The sequence below is a fragment of the Gavialis gangeticus genome, unplaced genomic scaffold (assembly GCF_001723915.1).
Source record: "Gavialis gangeticus isolate Ggan-Ray unplaced genomic scaffold, GavGan_comp1, whole genome shotgun sequence".
Classification (NCBI taxonomy): domain Eukaryota; kingdom Metazoa; phylum Chordata; order Crocodylia; family Gavialidae; genus Gavialis; species Gavialis gangeticus.
In genome coordinates, this window is record NW_017728992.1 from 147,832,274 (window position 1) to 147,849,786 (window position 17,513).

General features: G+C 42.3%; 1 protein-coding gene across 2 annotated transcripts in view; it reads left to right on the forward strand.

The window, feature by feature from the left end:
• CPNE3 (copine 3) overlaps positions 1-17,513 on the forward strand; it is a 63,279-nt gene that overhangs the window by 1,308 nt on the left and 44,458 nt on the right. For both annotated transcript variants that reach the window (XM_019527881.1, XM_019527882.1), the window contains exons 2-7: positions 5,799-5,938; positions 6,807-6,986; positions 8,957-9,031; positions 9,461-9,532; positions 9,739-9,822; positions 11,285-11,374. In XM_019527881.1, coding sequence (XP_019383426.1) covers positions 5,807-5,938; positions 6,807-6,986; positions 8,957-9,031; positions 9,461-9,532; positions 9,739-9,822; positions 11,285-11,374 — 633 coding nt within the window. In that variant the 5' untranslated portion in view covers positions 5,799-5,806. The remainder of the gene's footprint in view (positions 1-5,798; positions 5,939-6,806; positions 6,987-8,956; positions 9,032-9,460; positions 9,533-9,738; positions 9,823-11,284; positions 11,375-17,513) is intronic.

Below are 17,513 nucleotides of genomic sequence, written 5' to 3' on the forward strand. Positions count from 1 at the left end.
CCCCCCCCCCCCCGACAAGGTCCGCCACACCCACAGTCCCCCCAGCAATTGCCCCACACCTACCTGCACACCAACCCACATCCCTCCATACACACCAACCCACCTTCCCCCACACCCCTTCCCACCCCCTTCCTGCAAACACCACATCCCCCTATCACACGCCCATCATTTGCAAAGGAAACCAAAAGTATCCATCAACACGTATAGGTATTTAGAATTTGTTTTATTGTGATAGAGACATTGGTAGGCTTCCACATTGCTTTAACATTGTAAATATACCAATAAAGCATTGCCCAACTGATTGCGCGCGCGCACGCTCTCTCTCTCTATATAGCTATGTCTATATATGTGTATATGCATATGCATGTGTGTGTGTATAGTGGTCTTTTGTTTTAATTATGGAAAAACACGGATTTTGAGGTATTTTTAAAAATGGATTTGGGATGCTGCTGCAGCAGCTGGCACAAGGGGTAGTGTCCCCAGTTACCAAGTGGGTGGGCCCCAGAAGCTCCTGAGAGTGAGTAGCCCTGAGCTGCTTGCCAGGGCAGCTTTTTGTACGGATGGGGTCAGATCAAGGCAGCTTTATATACTGCTGGGAACAGCACAGGTGCTGGCCGGGGGCTCTAGCTCCCCCTGGCTGCAGATCCAGGCGGAGCCAGGCAGAGTTATTTTGCCCCAAGTGGCACAATTTGCTCCACAACAAACTGCATGTCCAAGGATGTGCGCTGAGGCAAAAAGCTCTGGCTCAAATTTGCACCGCTTCTATTTGAGCTGCTACAAGCGCACGTGCTTGCATGTGTGGACGCACCCAGAGGTTTCAAATAGGAATGTCCATATGTAGTGTCCAAAACATTCTGACCTGTTGTGGGATTTCTTAGTTTTTTGCAAAATATTGCTCTATTGTTTTTCCACAATCAAGAAATGAGTGATAGCTAAGAGCTGCAGGCACATATACACACGCCCGATGCCTGCTCTGATGCTTTCTAGTTACGAGCTGTAGGTAAAGTGCCCTGGTCACCATTTTGAAGTGCAGGACACCAAATACATGAGAAGCTGTGGGTGCTCCTGAGAGCCCCTCCAATTAAAGCATGTCCATCCTCCCCTCATCCCTACCCCAGAGCACGTGTAAAGACATCCAAAGATTTTTCTGAGGAGTGCTTTAAATCTAAAAAGATTGAGAACCACTGGCTTAGATAATGATAGTATCCCCTTTTGGCCTTTTGTGTGAAACTGTAGTGCAGCTTTAAAAACACAACAGACCTTTGGGGTTTTTTATTGCTGTGTATTTAAAATTCTCAGCCATCGCATTACATTAATGTGATGTTATTTGCAGCACTATTCCCTAAGGCAAGGTGATCAACATGCCACAGGAGGATATCCAACACATTTTATGAGAGAGAACTCCTCAGTCGTTCTTTTGATTAGGAAGCGCAAAGTGGGTGGGCTCCAGGCATCATTTATTCACTGCCTTTTTTTTCTTTTTTTTGAAAGGCTCATTCTTATCTCTCCTTTCTTCTCACCCCCTCCACAGTCCGTTTCAAATTCTCAGACAAGAGTTGGAGACTGAAATCAACGTAAATGATCTCATAAACCGATTAGTTATAAAACACATGTTACTGTGTCCTTATTCTATTTTTGCACTTGTAAGTGAGTGTGTGTGGTATATTCTGCTGTTCCTTGTGCCAAGGTGCTCTGTGATTTTTTTTTTCTAGTCATGTGTGAATGTCTCTGATGTTCAGGAAAAATTGTGGGAGAGTATTTGGGGACTGTTAATGTTTGAGTGACTTGGTCTGCTTCCTCACTCAAGTGGTAGGATTCCGGTGTAAGTGATAAAACAGCTAGTTTCTGCTTTTTTTTTTTTTCCTCCAGCAAAGTTGACTAGTATAAGTTGAAGCACCTCCAAATCTGAGTAATAGGATTTTGTTTTTTAGCATGGCATGGCATGCATGCTAACTCCCAGGTAAATTCTACAGTGGAAATAGACTTCATATATTGAATGCTTTTTTAACTCTGGGGTAAGTATGTCAGTGCTTGAGGTTATTCAGGAACCCCCATTCCTGGTTTGTTCTGTATAAATGTGCCATAAAGTCATATTGTGCAGACCAGAAGCTAGCAGACAAGTATATAATTAGTAACTTTTTTTTAAGTAAATGCTACTTAGCAAAATAACTTGGAAACATTTTGTATATAAATCTATCTATAAATTATTCATAGGCTAACCTGTTACACAGGTTATTCCACCAATTCTTTAGATTAATGAATGCACGCAATTCAAATATTTATGTTTACATTAGGAAATGACTCATGGTACCTGGATATGTTGTCCCTTGTTATCTAGTTAGATCCCTCAAATGTGCTGAGACTCATTTTTGCTGGACATGGTATGAAATGAGTTGTGGGGTCAGACTACTCTGTTACTGAACCAGTAGGATTGCAACAGCACAATTCTAGCACTGATGCTAACAACAGTGCAGTTCTTAGCTTTCAAGGACATATGCCTGCCAATTTGGGTATGTTTAGGGAATAAAATAGAGGACAACTGAGGTTATAAATTACCTTGACTTCAACTATTGTTATTTTGTGTTTCATCAGCATTCCATACTAATGAAGCAAATCTAATAAATCCATTTTATCTATGGTCCAGGTCCTGGTTTCATGTGACTAGAGTCCCAGCAGAAGTCCAGACAACTATTTGGGATGCTCTGTCTGAGAATATGGATCTAATTATTTGTGGGACTTGAGGACACAGTCATTTCCCTTAAGTATTCAAGGATAACATTACACTATATAAAAATGTATACGTCTTTGCCCTACCATAAGTCCTGCAGTTTCTGTCCCTCTCAAGGGCAGAGACTACAGCTATATTTTCCAAGACACCAACCTGAATATCTCCCCAGAAAATGACCTCAGTGTTGTAAGGGGTGCTAGTGTTCATGCTTCTCTCCCTTCAATCGACAGTAGGATTAGTGAAATGGTTTGAGCCACAGTGAGAACAAGATTCTACAACTGAACTTGGAAATCATCTCACCCTTTTCCATGGGGTGTTGCAGGAGCTTGCTTGACACATGAGAGGTGGATATTTCCATTCACAACTCCCCTCATCTAAGTCCTTCTCTGTACCCTACCAACTTCCATTCAGTATCCCTTTTCAGAGGGACCCTTCTCAGGAAAGCCTATCACAAAAAGCTCTGCCTTGGATCTATAACACAGGGGCAGAAACTTTCACCTATTATTCCTAATTGCAAAGAAAGGATGCCTGTAGACATGTGGAGACATTGCTCTGACATTCTGTAACTACAGTGCCTCGGAGCAGACTAGATCAATTGAGTCTGCTGGAGCATGTTCATTGTTTGGGGCATAATACAGCAGTTGAGGGGGCAGGCATATGAAGCAGGGAGCAGAAAGCAGAAAAAGGGGATTGGAGTGGCACTTGTGGAGAGTGCAGGGCTAATTTCTGAATTAATTGATGCCACCGAACTATAGTAACTGCAAAAATTCTAAAGTATATCAAGAAGTTAGGAGTGATGCTTTTTAAGTGTACAAAGTCAAATGTTCTCCTCTTCTTCTTTAAATCTTGTTGAATGATAAACTAAACTGAAATTTTCTGTTACATCAAGAAATATGGATGGAACCGTTCTGTGCATCTATGAAGAGAATGATACAGTTTGTGCTGGGAAGAAATATGACTATTTAACATATAATTTTGAGGAAATCTACCATGCTATATTTATGTGGTTGTTATAGCTAGAGAGAACTGGGTTATTAAACACCAAAAGAAAAACTATATATAAAAAAATCCAAAGCAGTTGTGCACCATTATTGTAAAATGTGCTAGTTTTTTTAGGGTTTTCAAGTAAAATAGGAAACAAATTTCTCAACACTTCATTATGATATTTCATGATTCCATATTCAAACCACTGTACAAACATTAACCAGTTAATCTTCCCAGCACCAGGTGAAGTAACTAACTTTATTATTCCTACATTCGCTGCTGGAAAAATTAAGGCTCAGGCACAGCCACCAGATAATGCTGCTGTTACAACAAGGATTCAAATTCAGAATCCTCTTGTTAAGAGTACGATCATATGTACATTATGGTAAGATTAAGGCCAATGATGTAGCAGTGATTCTCAACCAGGGTGATACAAGATCCTTTTAATGGTCCTGCAGGTTGTCCTATATTATTAGCCTTGTTAGGTGTACAAACCCACGATTCACAAGATAAACCCAGAGATTTCTAATAGGAATCCATAATGTCAAAAACATTCTGATTTGTGGTCTCTGTGAGTTTTTTGAAATAGAAAAATTGCTGTACAGTATTTTTCCTTCTATCTGGCCCACAGCAGGTCCCTTGGCTCCATCTGGCCCAGGTGCAGGGGGTAGCTTGGGCCATGGTACATGCTACCAGTTTCACTAACCCCGTTAGCATGATGGGGCTTGTGCAGCACAGCAGCCAGACTCAGCTTCCTGGCAGCTGCAGCACCAATAGCTCCCTCCAGCTGTTGTTGCCAGTCTTGCTACCACTACTGGACTTGGATACACTAACCGGGAATCCCGCAACCAGTGCTGAGGGTGCTGGACAGAGCAAGCAGGTGGGTTGGGTCTCCATGGAGACTGGCCTGGGACCCCTGCTGTCAGGATATGCGCAGCTGGGCAAATGGGATGGGGCTGCAGGCAGGGAGTGGTGTCCGGGAGCGGGACAGGCGGCCAGAGCTGGGATCATGGGGTAGTGACTGTGTGGAGCTGACACCTGGGGCAGAGCCATGATCCACTCCCTGCACATCCCTACCTACAGACTGGCACCCATCTTGGGGGCATGTGGGAAGCTGATTGCGGCTCTGCCCTTGGCCCCAGCCTCACGCTATCCCTGCCCGACAATCCTGGTCCTGCCTGCTCATCCTGTTCCTGGATGCCACTCCCTGCCCAACTGCGGCCCCATTTCATTCTAGCCAAATGTGTCCAGCCTGGGGGGGTCCCAGGCTGGTCTCTGTGGAGACCCTGCCTGTCCTCCCGCTCCATCCAGGACCTGGGTGGTGGGTGCAGGAAAGACAGTCCCAGGCCAGATAGGATCAATTGCCACCCCTCCCCACACACACACGCTGCTGGGAAGAGTCAGTACTCCCTTCCCCCCTCCTCGCTCCACAACAGCTCACCAAAATTCCCCAAGTGGCCTTTCAGCTCAATTAGTTGTGCACCCAGATGTATAGGTATGATTAGTTTTCTCCATATGTATTACTTTGCACTTATTGTTAAATTTATTCTACCGTTGTGTTGCCCACTTGCTCAGTTTTGTGAAATCTTTCTGTAACTCTTTACCATACATTTTGGATTTCCTGTTGCAGTTCTCATATTTTGTAATGAAGTGAACATCTTCCTGTGGGTTTTAGAAGACTCCATTGGACAATGTTTATGAAGTGCTTTGAAAACTTAGGATGGAGTGTATGGCAGAAGTACTCTAATTGATATGATTTGAATTTGTATTTCTTCCTGTTTCCTTTTTCTTAATTTGACTGCCCAAGTGTTCTGAAAAGCCTGACCTCTCTTCTCATATATAGATTTTGTTGGACTTTAATTAGCATATTAATGTGCTTTTAACCCATAGAAGCTAAGAATGTATCATTTCAGTATTGTGATGCTTCCAGATGGCATTTAGAGCTTCAAATTTTACTCCTGATAGGCTCATGCTGTGCCCTCCTCCCAGCAGTTTGTCAGAAGATTAAAGGCCCATTAGCTTTCAGCTGTTTCTTTTTGAATCAATGTTTTTTTTTGTAACACTGAATTCCCCTGCTTCCTTCCAGCTAAACAAATGGCAGCACAATGTGTGACAAAGGTGGAGATGTCAATCTCTTGCAACAATCTGTTGGATAGAGATGTTGGTTCAAAGTCAGACCCACTCTGTGTGCTTCTCCAGAATACAAGTGGGCAGCAGTGGTACGAGGTACGTATGACACTTCTTCCTCAAGCACTCATAGTAATCTAGTGTGGTCTGATTTTCCTGGATGCTCTCAATTAAAATAATGGGGCACAGGATTGAAAGCAAATCTACTGTACCCTTTAGGTCTGACTGCATCTATATGGACTGCAGCCCTTTCAGATATTAGTTTTACCATTCTGATGGTAATTCTGTTTTACTTAAGTAATTATAATAACAGCATGACATTCCTGAGAGATTCTGCAGAGTGGAGACAGACAGACTGTCTTCCAGTGCATTGCAGACGCTTGCTAACAGATAATGATCTCATCCAGAGCAGCCAGATTTTCTTAATATGTTACTACTTTTTTCTCTCTCTTGCCTTGGATTTTAGACAAAATAAGTTATATTTTTAATGTATACAAGTTCAGCTTTAGCTGCATTTTAGCAGTGAGATATCTGGTCCTTGAATCTCTCTTAACTTCAGCAAATGGATTTTTTAAATTTTACACTGTCATATGTCTTGTTACATGTAGTGAAAGGACTTACAGAAATGCATATTTCTGTTCTTTTCATTTATGCATACCAGACCAGCCTCTGGCTTCCTTACTGTTCATTCCATCCAGGAAGAGCACACACCAACTGCAGAAACTTTCTTAGCCTGATGAAGGGTTTTTGAACCCGAAAGCTTGCTTAATAATTGTTTTCCAACTATTTAAGTTGGCTAATAAAAGATATCACATTCACCCAAAGAACCTTGTCTGCATATTTCTGTTCTTGCACCTAGCAGGGCTTTTGAAAACTTCACATGAGATAACTTTTAGTTTTGGCCACATGTATAGTTTGAATTCTAGGTAATGAGCTGATTAGTAATCTGCTATGTTTCTGTCTGCAGCTTGATCGCACAGAAAGGATTAAGAATTCCCTGAACCCAAATTTTTCCAAGAAATTCCTCATTGATTACTATTTTGAGCTTGTTCAGAAGCTCAAATTTGGAATTTATGACATTGACAATAAAACCATTGATCTGAATGATGATGACTTCCTGGGAGAATTTGACTGTACTCTTGGACAAGTGAGTACAAACTGCAGTTTGAATATGTGAATGCAGGTCTTGGATACTCTATTCCCTACTTGATTTCTCCTAGGATTAAGTCACAGTGACTCTTCTTTTAAGCTCTTAATCACTTTGTGACCATGCATGCATGAAGAGAGTACTCTAAGTGACAAATAAGATTCTTATTTGGTTTTGGTTTGGTCTCCATTTAATTAAGGACAAAAGAACAAATGCCGTGAAATTTGTCTGTTGTACTCTGTTAGCTGTAGAATATCTGGGGTAATTTAATGCACAAGTAGACTAGGAATAAACAGTAAGTGAAGAATATTCACTACTAAATGCCTATTTTTAGTCCAAAGAACATAGTAAATTTTGTTCCCCCTCAGTGGTATAATGGGGATGAACCATGAACAAGAGGGAAAAGAATGACTGAAACCGATGCATGGATACATGCATATGCCATCAAGGCCCTTTGTGACTATGGTATGATTCCTTTCTAGTGAAGGTAGCAATTATTGTCTCTCTACTTTACTTTTCTCTTGGATTTCACTCGATTCTGCTCCCTTATTTCCCGGTGGGGTCTCTAGAGGGTCCACCAGAAGGAGGTGCGCCTATATTGGCTGTAATGGTGGCATAATGTTTCCTACCAGCACCTCTCTCTTTGGGGCTGCATTAGCTTTTGCAGTAATAAAAACAAAGATTTTCTTCTTTAAGGGAGAAGACCACAGGAAAAAGCAGGTTTCCTCTTGCAGGCTGGGAGCATTCCACATTCCAGCCTTCAAGGAGCTGCTTGAAGCTGGAAGGAGCTGGGGGGGCAGGGGGAGGAGTGGGCAGTGAGCGATCGGGAACAGGGAACGCCATGTGTGTATGTGTGCGCACATGCATGTGGCTGGCACACAGCCAGGCAGGGTCGTGGGAGTAACCTTAGCAGCTGGATGCAGGTAAGTATGTGGTGGGTGGGATTGGAAGGCCAGGGCTTGGGGACTGTCGTGAGGGCGTTGGGGGAGAGGGAGGTGTGAGGCATTTCTGTGGCAGGAGTATGTGGAGGAGCAGGTGCCTGCAAGCACTGGGGGAAGGTGTCTGGGCATTTGAAACTGCGGCGGGGCAGGGGGAGGCGCCATATTCCCCTCCAGGTGGGGAACATGGTAGGGGGGCATTTGGGGGATGACGGAGAACTGTGTGGCCAGTCTGGTGGCACCGGGGCCAGTGCCCATGCTTGCAGGGGTGGCGTGGCCAGCAGATGGCTTGGGGGTGAAGGGCAAGGGCTGGGCACCAGCATATCGAGGTGCTCAACACTGCAAAACACTGTTTAGACAGCTGCAGCTGAACCCACATCTTGGTGAGCAAAGGTGTGAGAAGGAGCTCTGATTTTTCCATGATTTAAAAAAAAAAAGAAAGAAAACACCAAAATATATAGGAATTTAGAATTTATTGTATCATAATGATTGAGGTATTGATAGGCTTCCAAATTGCTTTAAAGTTGTAAATATATCAATGAAACATTGTGTTAAATTAATACCTATGGGTGTATAAGTGGCATTTCATTTTAATCATGGAAAAAATGAAGATATTGTGGGTTCCTTTAATCGGAGAATTTGGGATTTTTTAATTAGGGAATGTGCAGTTTTTAAGTAGAGAAAGCCAGGATCCCTGTGTGTGTGTGAGAGAAAGATCTTATCCTAGTTGCAAGCTGTGTTATTTAGTGGTTAAAACTCCTCTACTAATTCTGTTGTTAAAAATTTTGGTGTATTAAGACTGACTTCCTTGTTTGTTGTTTAACTTCTGGATTTGTAACTGATGTTATATTGCTAAATGTCTTTAAATATCAAAATACATGGAAGGGTATTGGAAATAAATATAATTGTATATGGTACATCTGGAAAAGCAAAATTTCCTAAAATGGTATGTTCATCACTATCCATTCCTTTAATTTAAAAAGCTATTAGACTGTAATAATTATTCTTGACACTTACCTTTTGTTTTGACAGATAGTCTCCACCAAGACACTAACAAGACCATTAGTTTTAAAAAATGGCAAGCCTGCTGGAAAAGGAAGCATTACGGTAGGACGATACCATTTCTCCTTCTTGCCTCAGTCCCACACAATGCATTGTCCTCAAACATAACTTACCATATATACTTGAATAGAATATGTCCTTGAATGTAAGACATCTCCCAATAATTAGATTCTGTATATGGGCAATTTATAAATTTGTTATAATTTTCCAGGTATGGAGGTTTGCCTTGAATTTGCCCTCTTTGCAGTGCTATAGCAGGGAAAATAAATATGAGGGAGAGGTTCCAGGGGCCTCCTTGCCATTAATTCATATTGTAAAAACTAAATTGTCTCTGTTTTTTATCACTCCATTCTTGAGCAACTGTAGATTCTTTCTGGCTCCTTTCTAGGTATTTTGTGAACAGTATTAAAGAAATACGGAGTACCTGAATGTAGAGTGCAATGTTTTTCTTCCTTATTTTAATTATCTACCTAGATTACAGCAGAAGAAGTAAAAGATAACAGAGTGGTCTTATTGGAAGTAGAAGCAAGGAAACTAGACAATAAGGTAATTAGTTCATTGCTATATAAAATAGTAAAACTGGAATTTTCTGCAGTTCTTAATTTTCTTTCAACAGAAACATATCTGAAAGTTCTTGATAGATAATTTGTTTACTTTCTATGAATTTGATCATGTTCCAGCCAGTATTTGATAATATTCATACCATTGGCTATTCTGAGATAGTTAGTTAGTTATTTATTCTTTGAATACAGGATTTCTTTGGGAAGTCGGACCCATATTTGGAATTCCACAAGCAAACGTCAGAAGGAAACTGGGTGATGGTTCACAGAACAGAGGTATGACAGTATTTGGGTCAATGGTATGAAGTTTCTTGAGTTAGTCTGACTTTTGTTCGGGCAAGAACAAAAGTGTAAAGGTGGTGTCACATTTCTCCAACTTTAAGGCATGCTAAGTGCAGTTAAAACTCAAGCAGCTGCACTTTCCAGCAGTTTAGCACATGTAAAGTGCCCTCTTAGCATTGCAAAGTTGTTTCTTTTCAAGTGAAGATTATCTCCTTAGCATGTACTAACGTTAATACATTGCAGTATTCCTATAATTTGCAACTGTTGCAAGTGAACCTATGATAAGGTCCTGGCACTCTCTCCAGAGAAGACAGTAGTCTTGTAGTTAGAACAGTAGTCTTAAGTACTTAAGCTTTTTCAGCATTTCCAGAGGCTTTTTTTGTTTGGCCCTGGGATAGCCACTGAATGTTTGTCTCTCAATTCTTCATCTTTAAAATGAGGATGGATAGAATTTATCTCCTACTTTTTTTTCGTCTCCCAAGAGGTGTAAAGAATTTTGTGGGGAAAATATAATACCTGCCTTTTTCTTTTTCTTTTTTTCCTGCACCATCGTTTTTATGCTTCTCTATTAGGGCTCCTGCATTCTCTAAAACAAATGATCAGTTCTTAAAATCAGTGTTCTAGCATGGGGTGAATAACTGAACATGGGTTTAAAATAAATTTGTGTGTTTACTATAAAATGGCCTAACGTTTTTAACAATTTTAATATTAAGTATAGTCAAGGCATTTTACTCATTGCTTGTGCATTTTTTTCAGTACAACTTCAGCATATGTCTGGCCAAATTTAGACTTATAAAAAATCTTACTATTTTTCTGTAAAGGATTTTTACTGTATCCAATCTAATTGCAACCTGTTGCATCTTATGTATACTTCACAATCTGAGAATTATGAAACTCTTCCATGCATGTTTATAATAGTTTTATGAAGTTCTCCTTTTACCCTTTTGGGTTGATACAAGTATACATTGCCTTTCTATTCATGCAATCTAGAATTTCTGGCGGTAGTGATCTGGAAGTTGTGTTCAGCATAAATACGTGCTGGGGTGAAATAAGACTCAAGAACACAATGCCTATAAATGATAGTGTATCTCATTGTCTCACTCTTACTGGTAAGCTATATTCCCCTATATCAAAATGCTGCCTATAGCAGTGGGTCTTCCCTAGAAACAGTGAAATCTTGCCTCCAACCATGCTTAGGATGATATGGCAGATTATATGTCTCTCCCAGGATATATGGAATTTCTAGCAGGGAGCAGTAGTCTCCAGTCTCCAAGTGAGTGTTGTATTCTTAGAAAGTGTTCTTCCTGTAGTATGAAATGCCAATTTTGAGATGTGTTTGTAGATGGATCTCCTGATAGTGCACATCAGTACCTCTCATCTCTGAATATGCATTCTAAACGAATGGTCACTCCCTGTTTCTGACTTGCTAATGATCCTTTATCAACATTTTTGGTAGGTTATTAAGAACAACCTGAATCCTGTTTGGAGGCCCTTTAAAATATCTCTCAATTCTCTATGCTACAGTGACATGGAGAAACCAATTAAGGTAAGATTTAAGTAATGCGCTAGTAAGGGTAAATGCAATATGTCTAAAGAAACTATTGTCATATTAATTTATATGTTAAATATAAAATAGTTATTTTTATTTGTAAGTAACAGTGGATTAGGTAACTTTTATAGCTCCTGATTATCTGACCATTTGTGTGTTATGGTATGTGATTTTTTTTTTAAGATTCTGTCAGTTCTTGCATCCACAAGTTAGAAAGACTGTTAAACTAGAATTAATGTTAATCTTCCTCGTAATTTGTTGTTTGAATAATACAGTGTTATCACAACATTTGGCATTATCAGTATTAAGGATGTGCAAACTACATAGTGAAATAACAGATGATAGAGGCTGAAATATCTTAAATTGTCTCTCAGGGATCTTGAAACATTTGTTGGTGATGCAGTACCAGCAACTTGTATGAAGATTTCCAGAAGGTAGACTATGTGCAAAGCGTAAACTATTTCCTCTTACTACTTTATTTTAACATTCAGTTTTACCTAGGTTTTCTCTCACACCCGAGCCCAAGACAAGCTGTCATCTGATGCTATATTTTTTTCCTGCTGTTTGTTAATTTTCTTTTCACTCTGCACTCGTCACAGCTACCTGGTCCTCTTCCTGCTTTATTCTAAAATAGCAAGTCCTTTTATCACTTTCCTTTATCTCACAAGAAGATAAGGCCAGCAGGGTCACTTTGACAACACAGGAAGTATATTTAAAAAAAATAACCCAAATGCTTAATGCTATTGGCACTCCCTCTTAACTTTGGGTAGTCTTAAACAAACATAAAAATCAGTTGTCGTCTTCTGTAGTCTTTTTTTATTAGATTTAAATTAACCTGTTTTATGCAAAGTACCTTTCTGAATTTGGTGTATGAAGACATGTCCCAGTTCAGTCTGGCTCAGGCAGTCTGATGTGATAAGGTGGGCTCTACTTACAGGACAAGGGTCTAATCAATCATAATTGTGCACTAGCTTCTACCAACAACATACTGTGTGTATTTACATGAGACTTACTGTGGAGCTGACTAATTAGCTCCACAGTAAAGGCTCAGTATCTACATGTGCACCCTTACTAGGGCACAGTAAGCTAATAAATGTGGCCATACGTCAATATTTGTGAACACAAGTGCTATTCTATGGCAGCATTATTTAGTGCACTGCAGCACATGTGTAGATACTGACCTGGCTTCCTGCGGCATGAGGGTGCTTCAGCCTGCCGGCTGGCCCCATACTGGAGTACCCTCATGCCCCATTCAGCCTCTCTCCAGCAGCTCATTGAGCTGGGTCGGAGCAGTCCCTGGATGGCAGTCTGACCTCCTGGGTCCACTGCCAGCTAGGGCTGCTCCAACACAGCTCAGTGTGCTGCAGTCCTGGGCACATGTGTGAATGTGGTGCCCAGGAGCAATAAACTCTGGCATGAACTGCACCAGAATGTATTGCATCACACTAATAGCACACGTAGATACTCCCACTGACTCCAGAATAGACCTTTCTTTATTACTTATACTGATACCTTTGGTTATCTGATACTCTGCATCAGGTGAAGACAGTGTCTTGGAATATTAGCACTTGTGGAAAAAAAGGACTGAAAACAAATTGTCTAACACTTCTTTTTTTCAATTCTATGCTGAACCTGTTCATTGGGCCAAAAGACCCTTTCCATCTATTGCATTCTTTCAAATAGAATATGCCCTTTTTAAAAACAAATATGGTTCTAAAATTGAAAATTGTCTGTGACTTGTAAATTTGCCTTCATTTTACTTAATTTAAGTGTTGGAAAATTTGTGTGTGTTTAAACTCATGGGGCGTGTCCACACACATATTAGCATGTGCGTTTGCAGCAGCTGATATAGAAGTGGTGCAAATTTGAGCTGGGGCTTTTTGCCTTGGCGCACATGCCCAGACATGCACTTTGGTGTGGGGCAAATTGTGCCACTTAGGGCAAAATAACCCTGCCTGGCCCCTCCTGGATCTGCAGCCATATAAAAAGCTGCCCTAGCAAGTAGCTCAGGGCTACTCGCTCTCAGGAGCTTCTTGGGCCTGGCTAATTGGTACCTGGGGACACCACCCCTTGTGCCAGCTGGACTGCTGAAGCAGCCCTGAGAGTTCCCTGCACTCTCTACCCACTGCAGCAGTCTGGCAATGGGGGCTGCTGCTTGGCTGTGACCTGCTGCCACCTGCGAAAGCTGAGGTTTTATATGAGGCCTTAGAGTTGCACACCTCCGGCCCCCACCAACTCCTACTTACCTGGCACGGAGCCCGGATCTCTGCAGCCTGCTGCTTGCCCTGCATGGGCAGGCAGCCTGCTTCAGCACTGGGGCAAGCACCAGCCATAGAGACAGTCTGGCTGGCTACCAGAGCATCTCTGCAGAGGATCTCTGGTCGCCTGCCTTGTTTTTTTTGCCCAGGTTTTATATTGCTTCCTGGATGTATAGGTACCAAATTTTGAATCTGCGCTGCAAATATACAGTGCAGAGAATGTGTTTTTGTTCCCGCACATGTGCCTTGCAGTGTCTCAAAGGGATTTGAGATGCTGCAAGAGGCACATGTGCACTCATGTGGATGCGCCCATGGGTGTTTTATTTAAAGAAATACAGTACCTCTACTGGAAATGCCAGTTCCATTTCCAGGAGGTGTTTAACATGTTAAACAAATTCATCAATTTTGAGACCCCGTAGTTCACAGTACCAAGCATTAAGAGAGAAATCCTACTCTGAAAATACTGTTGACATCAAGGAATGCTTCTGAAATAGCTTGGATCAGTCTCCCAGTACCAACCAATCAACCAACAACCTGTTGCTTTCCTGGAGTTCAGTGCATTTACTGTACCAGCGGACAACCTGGGAGTGTTAAGACATGACCTGTGAATCAAATCTATGAGTTTTCTTCCTCCAGTTACATTCAGAATAAGAATTGTAACTATGGAATAGCATTTACAGGGCCATAATGGAGTTTGTACGTTGACACAGACATGTCTCCCAATATGTCATGGTAGTGTGTACATCTAAAGAGATCTTAATTACAGAGGTGTAAATCTAAAACTACCTTATGGATTGTCAAGGACTTATTCTGTATTTACACAAATACAGCAGGTCAGGTTCGAATCGGCTGCTTCTTAACTTGATAAAATAATGGCTCGTAGAAAAAAAAACTGCTTCCAAGTGAAGTGTAAAACCATATTGTCATGTTGTTTGAAGGACTAAACCATGCTTTAATACTTTTATACACACAGTGGCATGCATAATGGGCTATTTTATTATAGTAAGTAAAAATATTTTCCAGCTTTCCCTAATGTGAATGCCTCTTCACCTATTAAATAGCTCAATTGTGCATTCTCCAGTAATGCACAAATCAACTTGCTGCACTGTCTCATTAATTTATTTCTATATTGTGTGTGTATTTGAAGTGAGTCAGTGAAGTCTTTCTGTACCACAAATGTGAGCCTCTCATTTTGAGCAAGCATGCATGAATTCATCAGTTTTGAAGGGGGAAAAAGGAAACTAATAATTGTGTTATGTGGATTCATCTACATCATTGCATGAGCAGTTCTGAGAGGGGTGTAAGGGCTTTGGGCTAACAAGTACCTCTCTTTTGCCTGAACTAGGAATAGATCCCCTTTTTGACCCAAGGGGGGCATAGAGTTAGGTATACTGAATATCTGAAATGAGCAGAAATGTTTTGCCTCTTAAAATGGTTTAAAAAAAACCCGCTACCGTATACATTTATGGGACAAGCTATGTTAATAACTGAACGAAGTGTTACTACTGTTGACAGAAAATATGACTTCAGTATTGAGGTTTAGCTAATGATGCAGTTGGCTGAATAGCTGGGCCACCTTGAAAAATCTGCATCGTATCTCACTCTTGCATCAAACCTGTTCTAGAAGTTTTTATTATTTTTGTCTGTCTGAAGTGTGAATTTGTGTTTAATGCATGTGCATGTGTTGCATTTATTTAATAGAGCCACACAAAACAGACTAGAAGCTCTGTGAACAGGGATCTGCATGGTAGAGGTGCAATCTAAACCAAACAGTAATGTGGAAATACTGAAATGTATTGTTCAGGTGAATAGTTGGTTTCTCTGAGAAACAAAGAGTTTATTAAGATTGCACTTTTTGTCAGAAACAAAACTAGAGAGACAATCCAGCTTTTAATATGCTAGTGAACAGTATATTACTTATTATCTGATAGAGAGGAGCACAGGTAAGAAGGGAATTAAACTAAGTATTTTCAAGAACGTTTTTATCCAGGGTCAGTATATTAGTCGTGAGTAATGGCCTGACCAGCGCCGCATAGAGGGGGAGCAAGACCTCTCCGGACCTGTTAGTGATACCCCTGTTGATGCAGGACAGGCTGCGGTTGGCTCAATAGAGGGGAGCAACAGGCTACGGTTAGACCTAGATAGATTACAAGGATGGGCGGAGGAGAACAGGATGGGGTTTAACACAGAAAAGTGTAAGGTGATACACCTGGGGAGGAACAATAGGCACCACACATACAGGCTGGGGAACTCCCCTCTTGTCAGCACGGAGGTGGAAAAGGATCTGGGAGTCATTATTGACTCCAAGATGAACATGAGTCGGCAATGTGGGGAGGCGGCTAGGAAGGCCAACTGCACCTTGTCGTGCATCCACAGATGCATCTCGAGCAGGTCCAAGGAGGTGATCCTCCCCCTCTATGCGGCACTGGTCAGGCCGCAGCTGGAGTACTGCGTCCAGTTCTGGGCGCCGCACTTTAAGAGGGATGTGGACAGCATCGAGAGGGTCCAGAGGAGGGCCACTCGTATGATCAAGGGACAGCAGGGTAGGTCCTATGAGGAAAGGTTGCGGGACCTGAACCTGTTCAGCCTTCAAAAGAGAAGGCTGAGGGGGGATCTTGTGGCCTGTTATAAACTGGTTAGGGGGGATCAGCAGGCGCTGGGGGAGTCCCTGTTCCCCCGAGCGCCGCAAGGAGTGACCAGGAACAATGGTCACAAGCTGGCGGAGGGAAGGTTTAAGTTGGACATCAGGAGGCGCTACTTCACGGTCAGGGTGGCTAGAGTCTGGAACCAGCTTCCAAGTGGGGTGGTGCAGGCTCCCGCCCTGGGGGTTTTTAAGAGGAGGTTGGATGACCACCTTACTGGGGTCATTTGACCCCAGTGCTGTTCCTGCCATGGCAGGGGGTCGGACTAGATGATCTGCTCAGGTCCCTTCTGACCCGAGAAGCTATGAAACTATGAATGGGAAAGTGCTTGCATGAATGTTTCAGTTACTAGGAGGCTACTATTGTAGTAAGCTAGCATCATATAATCAAATCATTATAAATAGATGTGGCTTGAGCAGTCTGTCAGTTAATTTCAATTTTGAATTAAACTGTATAGATTCATAGATGTAGGGTCGGAAGGGACCTTGTAGATCTTCTAATCCGACCCCCTGCCGTGAGCAGGAGAGAAAACTGGGCGGTGCTGGGAGGAGGCTGCAGCCACCACAGACTTCACTGCAGCTCTGCTCCCAGCACTGCACCACCACTCAGCGCCCAGTGCAACCCTGGCTGAACATCCTGCCTCCAGCCAAACACCAGGAAAAGCCGCATCTGCACTGGGTGGTGGCACAAGGCTGGGAACAGAGCTGCAGCAAAATTTGGGGTGGCTGCAGCCACCTCCCAGTGCCACTGGAGCCCACTCCGAGCCCAGCCCCTGCTGAGAAGAGTCCTGCACAGCCCTGGCTCCCACTTCTCCCTGCAGCTGCAGCCTGCTCTGCACTGTGCAGCTTGGGGGCACATCCCCCACCCTGCTGGTATGCATTCAGCTGCGAGACCTGCCCCCACCCCATAAGCTGCACCTCCATCCTGTGCCCCTCTCCTCGCCCTGCCTTGGGTAGCGCCTGCCATTGCCCCTGCCCCATCCCTCACCCCTTCCACCCCCCAGACTTGCCACCTAATGGCAGCTGTATTGGATCGGTATCGGCCAATATGCCTCTTTGAATATCGGCTATCAGTATTGGCCTCCAAAATCTCAATCAGTGCACCTTTAGGAGTTACCATTTAGATTTTTTTTTTTTTTTTAAATAAAATCAAAATATGGTATTGTGGATATCAGATTTTTAGCATATAATTTAATTCCTTTTCTGGTTCCAAGACGGCAAACCCCCTTCCCAAAAG